The sequence below is a fragment of the Aulonocara stuartgranti genome (genome assembly GCF_965226115.1).
Source record: "Aulonocara stuartgranti genome assembly, chromosome: 15".
Lineage (NCBI taxonomy): Eukaryota > Metazoa > Chordata > Actinopteri > Cichliformes > Cichlidae > Aulonocara > Aulonocara stuartgranti.
In genome coordinates, this window is record NC_138951.1 from 16572316 (window position 1) to 16584371 (window position 12056).

The 12056-nt window shown below is 39.5% G+C and overlaps 1 protein-coding gene across 2 annotated transcripts in view; it reads right to left on the reverse strand.

Moving 5' to 3' along the window:
• The window catches only part of rgs6 (regulator of G protein signaling 6), a 101045-nt gene that overhangs the window by 20861 nt on the left and 68128 nt on the right, over positions 1 to 12056 (reverse strand). For both annotated transcript variants that reach the window (XM_082506123.1, XM_082506124.1), the window contains exon 3: positions 278 to 374. In XM_082506123.1, coding sequence (XP_082362249.1) covers positions 278 to 374 — 97 coding nt within the window. The remainder of the gene's footprint in view (positions 1 to 277; positions 375 to 12056) is intronic.

Consider the following 12056-nt stretch of genomic DNA (forward strand, 5'->3'; position numbering starts at 1 on the left):
AATTCTTCACATACAACCTTAAAAAGAAGCTGAATAAGTAAATATCTCAAAATATCAAATTAAAGTACGTTGATTAAATTATCCTGGAATAGCTGATTGAACTGTCATTTTTCAGCCTCACTAAAACAAGAGGCCCAACAGACATCAGCATTTTCCATCGTCTCATTTTGTTCTCTGGGCACTTAATGTCCATCAGTGATGCACTTCTATAGTTAATGTTTGTACAGTGCAGGTTAGGTCACTTTTTGCTTGACATCTGTCTCTTTTGATTTCTTACCCGTAACGACACTGGGGATTTTCGTCATGAAACTTTTGACAGTTCTGATGGGTACACCGTCCGTCTCGTCCTGGATGCGAGTGATAATGTCTTCAATCTGTAGAATAAGGCAGAAGACAGAGTTTAAAAGTTTGAACAAACGGAAACTTTTATCCATGTGAGACAAGTATTAGTTAAATGTACTTTATTTGGATTTTTCTTAAGATATTTAAACAGTTAATCTTTAAGTTGAAGTGCTGCATTACTTCAAACCAAGACAATGGCAAGCGCTATGATTCATATCTATGCCATCACAAAGAAAATGCAGGATCAGCTCACTTCTCTTCAATTTATGAAGACAAGACTATCGTTAGCTGCAAAGATGCTGCTACAATTTCTACTGTAGAATAAAATATGTCTTGAAAGAAAGAAAAATGATATCATTCATTATATGGTCTAACAAACCAGTTAATTACATTGACTTTAAAATTCAACTGTTTATAAATGCTTCATGGAAATTGATACCAGTGAAAAAACACAGGTAGTTCGTGAAAAAGAAAAGCTCTTCTCCTTTTTCACTTTTTATAGGTTTAACTATACACTTCACCTCTCGCTGTAATGTTGTTTTAACCACAAGACTGAGTCACATGATAACTGAGTCTAATCTAAGCAGGAGTTGAGGTTCAGCAGGACAGCACATATCTGTGGCCCTTAATTACAATTGCACAGATGTTAAACGAAACACGTCACCCACTTTGCACTTAAGTAATCAGATTAGTATTTGATTATCTGGTTTTGATTGCAAGGTTGACACCCCCTCTCTCTTCACAGATGCTTTTTTTGTTTGCGTCAGGGAGTGGGAAGTGAGAAGCTGGTCGCTTTGGAGACAGCTATCGCACACTAACGCACAACCCGGCAGCTATATATAAACCCTGAACCCAGAGCAACGGCAGAGAGGCAGAGATAACCACATATGCTTTTTACATCTAGACAATTAAAGTGATTACAGAAAAGAAGTGCATTTCACCAGTTTTGAGAAAAACACATTCTACTTCCTACCTGTAGTGCCCATAGTTTATTTTACTGCAAATATGTCCTCAGTTTGTGCAATTTTGCGACCCTTATGAGTATATTTATAATGTGCAGCTGTCAGTGGAGTATAGTTCTAGGAGCCACCCACGCTGGGTTAAAGCTGGTGACTTCCACAACACTCATGCAGACTCAATGTACAGTCTGTTTAAGACTGAACATACTATTCATCCACACAGTTTTTCAATATTTCTTTTTTTTTTTAAAAAAAACATTGCACAATATCCAAAATAATTTAACAACATTGCTTTGCTGGTGTGCTTTTTTTACTTGTATGAATAGCAGAATCCCGTGGATGCATAAAATCACTTCTTCAATGGCCCCCGTCTTTAGAAGCATTAGAATTTTGCTAAAAACAAGCAAGCATACAAACGTAGGGTGAGAGAGGTTAAAGCTGGCTTTAAATCTGCAAGAGAAGAGAAATTCATCCCTTTCATAAGAACAAAAGGAGCAAAAGCAACATATTGGCTTTGCTCTGTGTCTCTTTGAATAACTCAGCTGGGTAAAAGTGCTGTTTTCGCCACACAATTTTCCACTGCATGACTACCAGCAGTTTTTAAAAATATCACAGCTGGTTTTGGTTTGTTTTTATTGACAATACCCCAATGTGATTGCTATACAAATAAAATGCTGTACTCTTCTAGAGTCCACCACCTATTAACTGGATAAACACAGGCAGATAGAAAACTGGTGACTGAGACTAAACAGAAGCTATAGTTTATGCTATATGAAAGGCATTTAAGCTGCTTACACCTGAAAGTAATTAGGTAAATTTACCACTATCTCCTATCATAACCCTCCTGTCCTGTTGCAAGTAGACAGGTGACGTGAAAACGCAGTATTTGTGTCGTCGAAGGGCCTGCAAACATTCAAAAAAAAAGAAATGACTGAAACACATCTTTCTCACTTTCCAGCACAGATGCTTCCAACCAGTCTGGAAATTCAAACTGACAAGCTTCCTGCTTTTACGCCTCTGGCCATCAGACTGCTGTCACCCTGTTCCTCTCTATAGATCCTGGCTGTCTGCCAAAAGCAAAGACATAGAGAGCTCCGGGCTACACTTCAAAATCAATACAACTAATATGATTGTAATAAGATGTTGATAGTGTGGAGGTAGCTGCTCAAATGACTTTAATGGCTTCCACTATCATGAACAATCTACTCCTGCTCCATTAATGAAAATAGGCATTCACAACACGTTTACTTCATGCTACAACAGCTGTCACCCACTGAATCTAAAATTGCCCAACACTACTTTGTATATCTGTGACGATGAAACACGAAAATGGTATTTTTGAAACAAAAAGGAGGAACATTAAAAAACAATTTTCTGTGTATTTTATAATATTTATCGTTACACGTGACCAAGTTGAGTCGCTGTTGTATTACATAAGTTACATAAGTATCATAATTATTAATACCGATTTGCTGTATGTGGTTGGACTTGCTGCCTGTAGCGTTTGGTTTGCAGTTTTTGGTTATGGAGTTAGACTCCATTAGGTGTGAAGCTCCCCCAAATCTGAGGCCATGACTCTGAGCTGGAAAATGGAAATGGCTGAGGAAAGGTTGCTGCCCAAAACATAGGAATTTAAGTACAGCTGTGGAAAAGAAAGTTTTGGAAGCAGCCAGATGCTGCAAATCAAAAACGCACTTGAATAACTGGTCATCAAAATTCCCCCAAAATACTCTTGGTCCACTCCGCAGATTAAAAAACTGGAGATTTGATACAAATTCAAATACGAGCCTTAGATCAATAAGACTTCACCTCATCACACAAGTATGGACTCAAATATCTAATGGACTCAAGCAAACAATTACTTATTTAACTCTCTATTTCTGTGCCTGTGAATCATTTGTTTTCAGCTGTCTCTTAGCTAAAAATATTATGACTACTGAAGAAGAAACTTGCTGCATTGAGAGGAACGTCCACAGGTTAGTCATAGCACTTTGCAATATGACATTAAGCCAGGTTTAATGTTTTTTTCTTGCAGACCCTGTACTGGAACCCTGATGCAATGACATTGCGATCTTTTACCCCCATAACTGAAGACTTCCTTTTAAAGCACAATCCTGGTGCCCTAACATAACATTTTAAAACTAGATTAGTTCAAGATGACTGTTCCGTTTAGATTACTGGTTGATTAGATTGGTAGTTATAATTACTGTATGTGTTGTGTCAGTGTAGATCCTCACAAGTCCATACAAACATATGTGCATGTGTATATAGTTTTGGGGTTGTGTGCTGTATGAATGCGCCTGCTTGTTTGTGTCTTGGCTTGTAGTGCAGCCCAGCGGGAACAGATTTCATCAGACTTATTGCAAGCCGGTCTATTTAACACGCCTGATTACAGTATTATCACCACACACTTAGCATGGACCAGCTAGCGGGCTGGCAGGCATCTTGGCAGACAGGTTGGTTACAGGGAGAAAAGGGCTGTGCTACTGACTGTGGTTTAATGATCTCTTTGGGCAAAAAAAAAAGAAAGAAAAAAGAATGTCTATCTATTTGTACTTAATTGTCTGATTGGGTATCGTACTTACCTGACTGTTACGCTAGAGGGGTGTCAAACTCAATTGCACAGGGGGCCAAAACTCAAGGCACACTTTAGGTCACGGGCCAAACAAGATAAAGATTTATCGAACACACTAAAACAATGTTTTTTAAACACAAATATGAAGGAAAACAGACAGGAATATTATTCCAGATTAAATCAACTTAAAAAAATAAACTTTAACTATAAATATTTTGCTCCACATAAAAATATATCCTGTCAAAATTATGCAAGTTAGAAATATCAACATGCTGCCAAAAACCCCAGAAAAAATAAATGAAAGCATACACAAGGTTGGAGCCGCATGTAGACGGAGCTGGGCATTGCTGCAGGAATGGAACTAATAAACTGTGCGGGCCATTCAGTGTCGTACTTTGCCCTGAGTGTCCCATTACACTGCAGCTCCATCTGAATCTGCACAGGTGCAGTTCAGCAAAGTCCGCTGACTTGGTTCAAGTGAGGCAGGTTGCACTGGTGCATTTGTGACAGCTTCACTTGAAATGCCTTCACCGCATCATACATGCCATGTCCATGTACTGACAGATTTCCTTGCTGAGCTCAAAAACTCTATTGAGAACTTTTCCCCAACTCAGCCAACGGACCTCTGTATGATGAGGAATGTCGGCAAACTCTGAATCTATTTCCCACATGGAAGGAAGTGGAATTGTCCTTGGGAGGTAATTTTCCTGTCGGGGCACTGATAGGAGATCCGTCAGAGTTACGACTCCTGGGAGACCCGGGCAACCCTTGGATAGTAAGTTCAATAAAAATATGGGGAAGAGTACTTAAAAAGTACCATTTAAACCAGAGGGCCGGTTTCCTTAAATGGTTTGCATATGACCCAGAATTTTTGCCTAGTAAGTTCGACTCGACATTCAAAACATGGGCAAATAAAGGTCTCACCACATACAGTACCTTGTTGAAAAATGGAAAAGTGATGAGTTTCCAAGACCTTAAGAAAAAGTTTGGGTTGTAAAATCCAGATCTTTTTAGATATTTGCAACTGAGGGACTTCCTGAATAAAAAGCTAAAAAATTCTCAGTTATCAACTGGGAATGAAGAGATTATAAATATATTCGAGAACGCGTATAGAGATGGACCCTATCAAAAAAAATTTTCCAAATTATATTGTTCACTGATCAATCTACAGGGTCATGATACAAGATATGTTAAAGGAAGATGGGAAACAGAGAGCAATCTATTCTTAACAGGAGAGGAATGGGATGGGATTTGTAGGCAGCAGTGGTCAGTAACAAGCTCCCCCTCGTGGAGGGAATTCAGCTGGAAGAACGTAATTCGTTATTTTATTACCCCAGCCCAAAAATTCAATTATTCTCAGAATACAACATGCTGGAGGCATTGTGGACATGCAACAGCAAATCATTTTCACATTTTTTGGGAATGTCCCCGTGTGGTTCCATTTTGGAAGGAAACACATAAGGTCATGGAAACAATCTTTCAAAAGAAAATACAATTTCATTTTGCATTATTGTACCTAGGCAACCTAGAGAGTCTTAATCTATGCAAACCGGATAAATATTTGTTCAGTGTGCTGTCGGTAGCTTGCAAAAAGGCCATAACTCGCCTTTGGATTAAAGAGGATATTCCTACCATAGATGAATGGATTGATGTGATATATAATATTTTTGTTATGGAAAGAATAACTTTTAGGCTAAAATGCCAGGCGGACGATTTTGTATAATGTCATTGTATTTCTTGGTTTGTTTGTTCTTGTGTTTTGTTTGGTCTTGTTTTGGTCCGTTTGTCTCTTATGTTGTTGCTCGGTTTGGTTTTGCTTTCCCCCTCATGGTGATTAAATTGAATTTGTTGTATATGTTGTATAAATAAGAAAACTAATAAAAATTAAAAATAAAAAAAAGACTGAAATTGACGGTGATTTAAACGTTTAGCTCAGATAAAGTTTACGGTTTGCGTTACGGTGACTATCTGTTGTAAGTCCAACAAGTTTGTCCCAGGGCAGTTTCATGTCGGTTACACTTTGACATACGTTTTAAAAATGTATTTTCCTGTCGCTGTCCCGTGCATCGATTTAATGTTCAGTATTTCCTCTCCACGGATGAAGATGGTCAGCTGTGCAATGTCCATCATGTCTGTACTTTCATCCACAGCAAGATATTATGCAATAAAGTTTTTGCTTCTTTCACACAACTGGCTCTGCTTTCAGAATCAACTTGTCTCTCCACCATTGTGAGCGGCTAGCTTCAAACAGAAGTTTGACTTGATTGAAGCGGGAATGTTCCCAGTTAGCCTAGCATTCAGCAAGGAGGCTGCAGCGCTGCATTATGGGATCTGTAGTTTGTATATTATTAGCGCCTCATATCGCCGGGCCATGCATAACAATAATAGTACATCTATATAAAATGATCTCGGGCCGGATATAAATGTATGCCGGGCCGGATGTGGCCCGCAGGCCTTGACTTTGACACATGTGCGCTAGATGGAAACGCACATAAACATGAACATAATATATCTGTATAAAAAAGTACAAAACATATTTCTACACTTTTCTTTCCAAATTAACTTATTTCAGCAGGTATTGTGAAGCATTAGTTGCATAACAGACATGCTACCTATCCATCCATCCAACACAAGGTAAAAGAAAGGTACTGCACACCTAGAATTTCTCCCTCAATGATACAACCATACAGACTATTTCATTGGTCGTTGCATCATAAAACCAGTTATCAGTTGAGAACATTTATTTAACCTCCAGCACTGTGACTAATGATGGTAAAATTATTTACTCAAGAGTTTCTTTTTTTCCCCCAAATGCAAACGGGCTGAAGCATGAGTCAGGACGAGGGCACAATAATTCAAAGCTCAACAACCTGGCATGCACACCTAAACACGCAGAGGAGGCTAACACAAAGTACATTTTATTGTAAAATAGCCCCCTTTTGAATTCCTGTCCCTGAAACAGCTGCAATTAGCCTTTCATAGCAAAAAGCGAATTACGTGGGAGAGAAGACTGACAAGGCCATTACTATGGTTATAATGGAGCAGGGATACATCCTGCTGAGAGAGAAAATGTCAGCCACAGACTTGAAGAATGGGAATTTTTGTGCAGTGATACCTGGGCAACACATTTTGAGAGAAAAGAAAGAAAATTACCTCCTCTGAACCGTGCAGTTCCCAAGCCATCCCCACAGTGAAAGTTAACATGCTGCTAGATTGATAACAGCCTGGCTGAAGGCCAGCTGGACAACAAGCAGATAGATGACTTCAAGTCAACAATCTTGAGTTGAATATCCTCGCTGTTTGTTTGACTGCAGTTTTGATCATTTAATGGTCTCACTCATCTTGATCTTTCCAGACAGATTATTTACAGTTCCTTTAGTACTGTAAGACTATTTTCATCCATTCTAGGGCTCATGAGTTATTTTTGTAACTCATGTACTAACACCAATCAAACCTAAATGTACCTTGGGAGGATTGAATGCCATGAATTTATTAATTTGAATTTTCGGGGAGGCAAACATAGTATGAACAGGAGACCATTGGCTGATTTGGCTCCTTCCGGATCTACTTCAGTAGATTGCATATTACCTTCCTAAGACCATTCACAATCAACTGATTGCAACACATTCCTCTGTGCTTTGAGTGGCACTTGCATACTGACAAGAAACTCGGAAAGAAAGTCAAGAGCCAAGCACAGGAAAAAAGGGATTAGAGATTCTGTGAAAGCGCTTACCGAGAGCCGCGCGAGCAGATACAATTTGTCAAAAAATGCAGCATAATAGACTATGAGCTTAAAATATTCAACACAGTGCAATGGACTCAAGAATCATGTTGGCAATGCAACAAAAAAGGCTCAATTTACATGTGTTCAAGACTGTCACCAGCAGCCTAGCAAGCAGTTTCTTCAATTTCTGGTTTTTATGATAGTCATAGTAACTTAGTCTGCTTTTTGGCTTAATGTCATGCATATATGCTTCATATAGCATGTTTATGTCAGACATTTGTCCCCAATTTGACACAAAACGCGTGAAGTAATTCATCATGCAAAAGTCAGAGTGTCACGGACCCGGCTCTGGAGGACTCGGGGGTCCGTGAGCAGTTTTGACTGTTTTTTTGACTGATTGTTATTATTATTATTATCGTTATTATTTGGTGATGTGTGTGTTTTTCTGCACAATGCTGTGTTATTCTGTGTTCCACTCATTATATGTATAGGCAGGGTGTGGGTGTGTACGTGTGTGTGTGTCTGCGGGTGTGGCTGGAGGATGGAGCACAGCCACCTGCAGGCTTGATGGGTGTGGCCCTGTGGGAGGACTGGCCACACCTGAAGTTCCTGTCACACCTGAGCACACACACGGGAGTCATGTCCCCACAGTCTGCCAGCCAGAATGTGACACAGAGCCAGCCAGTATAGTCTGTATATTAGAAAGTTTATCCGCAAACTCAACATTTAATATCTCACTATAAAGAAATATTATGAAAAGCAGCTGTTTTTATAATTCATCCCTTGTAGCATGCCGTTATGGGTGGTTGACACATGTTATGTTCCTAACAGCAATTCAAAGTAATTACAAAATCTAGCGAGAACTGGTAATAATGCGACATGTGACAGAAACAAATAAAGCACTGAAATTGTGTAAAAATAGTACAGAGAGATCTGATGAAGAAAGATTACCTTGGAAACAGCACAAACCAATCAAGATATAATTACATATCCTACATACATCGGATACATCGGCTCACACAGGTGATAATTAAACATCTTACCTTCTCCATTAATGCTACTGGGCAAAGACAGAAATCTCTATAAGAAACTAAAACGCTACAGCATATTTCAAAATTCTCTCTCTAAAATGCTAATGGGTCATATTACCCGTAACACTCCAAATATTTTAACAAATTACGCATCTTTTTTTCCCCATTCTGAATTAGGCAGATATGAAGTTTGCTATTTACAGCTGTTCATGTCGGGTCTAGACTGATACTGACTGGAGTTTTAATTCCAGATTAGTCCAAAAAAGGTATAGTGTTCAGTCTTATTTTAGTCAGAAAAATCACAACCTCTTGTTTTGAAGCTTAAAACAACTAGGTGGCACATCAAGTGCTGTTGTGCTAGGCAAGAAGCTAACTACTAGGACATTTAACAAGCTCTAACAAGCTCTTTCTGCAGTCCTGGACTGGGAAATGCATGCCAAACCAGGCAACAATTCGTTTCCCAGCCAAAAATCCCAACAAACAACTTGCAACCAGACCCGGATCTTTGGCAAGTAACACCTGTAAAGTGGCTTAGTCATTACGCTGAAGGTCTTCTAGATGCTGACAATCAGCCATACAAATGGAGAAAGCTACTTGCGTTTCAGCTGAAGAACAAGTGCACAGTTGGAAACTAAAAGGTATATCCAGTGGAAATGGGGTGTAAGGGCTTTGTAGTCAGTTTAGCTGTAAGGCTTCAGAGGGGGCTCTAGGAAGGCAATCAAAGCAATCAAAGAACTCGCCATGGTGCCAAAATAGCCAGTCACTGTCTTGGAGTAAAAAGAAGAGGCAATGTCGGAGCCACCGCCTAAAAAATAACTACAAGACTCAACCTGCAGCGAGCCTGTGCTTAGGTACAAAGCCAAGCAATCGTTTCACTAGAACTACATTACAAAGTTGCTTTAACACTTCCATATACTGTAAGTATAGTAACTATATGGAGGGAATATACTGTATCTATAGTTATACTCCAGGCACTCTAGGGTTGGAGATGAAGTAGTGTGTGAAGCCATGCTTTAGTGTGTGCTTGGATGTGTGTAGGTGTAAGTATAAGTGTCATCCAAGGTAACAGTTCCTTCTGAGACCAGTTTTTCTTTTAGTAGAGCACCTTGCCTCCCCTTCAGTTTCTTGCATCCCACTGCTAACGCTCAGAGATCTCTGCACTGCTGCAGATATCACATGATTTTCCTGTAGAGAAGATTACAATCAGTCTTAATCTTAAAATTTGACTGCTGGGCTTAATTTTAAGATTTGACTGCTGGGGGGATCATTTTTATTGTTTCACTGTGAACTTTTTGTCAGTTTTTGTATTGATATAGTTGATGGTAGAACGGTGCTCTTTTTTCCCTTTGTGTCCCTATGAATAATACCCAAGGCTCTAAGGTAAGTCCACTAAGAATAGAGGGCTGTCTGACTTCCTCTCAAGAATTATATTTTTAGCAATGGGGTGATAACACTTTATGAAATGCTTTTATGAGATTATGAATATACAGTAAAAGAATATGAATCCTCCACTGTTACTTTTGGAGTGTAATATACAGTCTCACAGTCTTCTAGTGTTATATTACAATGTGAATACATTATACATTGGAATACACTGGAACAGCAACATCCAGCGAATGAATAATTTTACAATTCGAGCTAGACTTATATTACTTTGTAAGGAATTTAAAAGTGCATTTTTAGGTATAATTATTTTTTTAAAGTAATACCATATCTTATTAATTTTTACAGAGGGTCTAGATTCCCCAAAAGCCTGTTAAAGTTACATAAGCCAACTCTGTTTACTTGGATGATCTAGCTGGAATAACGTTAGTCCCTGAAGACCTGGGCCCTGTGCTTCGTACGTCGCTTACTACATCCAAGATCAAATGAAACATCCAAGACCAAACCATCGCGCTAACCGTGAGCGCGCTAATCCGGTTCCCCGAACACACCTGCTGTTGACGATTAGTACAGCTGGACGCAGTAATGTGACATCACTGGGTGTCGTAAAAGGGGCTACGCATCGATAGTAGAAACATTGATCGGCAACCCTCTGATTGGTCGGTGAAAATGTCGACGGAGCGCGCTCGGCTCGGTATTTTTCGGCAGCAGAGCAAGAACTCTTGAGTGAGGGATTTCAGGAGTTTCAGAGTTTAATCAGAATGCAAGGGAACACTGCAAAGGCTGCAAAAGCAAGGAGCGAGGGCTGGCAGGAAGTTGCTGATAAATTAAACTCGTAAGTAATTTAATAATAACAATAATAATGGAGTGGATTGATATAGCGCTTTTCAAGGCACCCAAAGCGCTTTACAATGCCACTATTCAGTCACTCTCACATTCACACACTGGTGGAGGCAGCTACGGTTGTAGCCACAGCTGCCCTGGGGCAGACTGACAGAAGCCAGGCTGCCATATCGCGCCATCGGCCCCTCTGGCCAACACCAGTAGGCAGTAGGGTAGATTTATTATATTACACTATATTATCCAATATTATATTACATTATATTATAATATGTTATATTTTATCCTCTTTCACATTAGAGCCACGACAGGACCCACTAGAACATGGGAACAGGTAAAAGTGAAATATAAGAATATCCTACAGAATGGTAATATTTATCACTTATATTGCTTTTAGTCTCTTGGAAAGAGACCCTGGAATAATCTGTTTGTTTATAACAGCAACCAAGAAAAGGGCAGAGGAAAAAAAGACAGGTGGTGGTCCTGCACCCCCTCGTCAACAAGTTGGTTAAGTAAATAATACCCTCACGGGAATATCGATATCTCTCTATGAGCACACTGTCGCGCTGAGCTAAAGGATCCTGTCTGTCCCGCAATATACGCTGAATTCTGAGGACTCTCCTTATCAATCTTGCACCTTCCGCAATGGGTTGGTCGCGTATACGGACAGGATATGACTGCGACAGACTTCCCAAATCCACCTTCGCTTTTATAGCCGTGGTCTCTCATCTTGATTACACGAAGTAATTTACAATTACTACTCTGAAATATGAATTACATCTGTAATAATCACATACATGTAATAGAATGTTAATAGTACATTTCCCTTTTTTAGGGAATGACCTGTATGTATCTGTGTGAAATCAATAAAAGGATCAAGTGCTGCATTATCTTTGGTTACATTGATGTTATTTATTTATGGTGAAACAGTGGTGGAATATCGCTGTTGCTTTCGTATGAATGACGCGGGCATACCTGCGTGGCCGCGATCTAATCCTGTTTACATAAAGTAAACCTGCTCCCCAGCAGGTTTACGCTGTTGCTATGACAGCAAGTCCCGGATGGGCTTCGGGGAACCGAACGATCCAGGATCACGCGAAATCGTCAACAATCTCATCCAGCTAACTCACTTAGCGCGGTACGAAGAACAGGCCCCTGGACTAAATTCACAGATAATAATAAATATAAATATTTATTAGGAA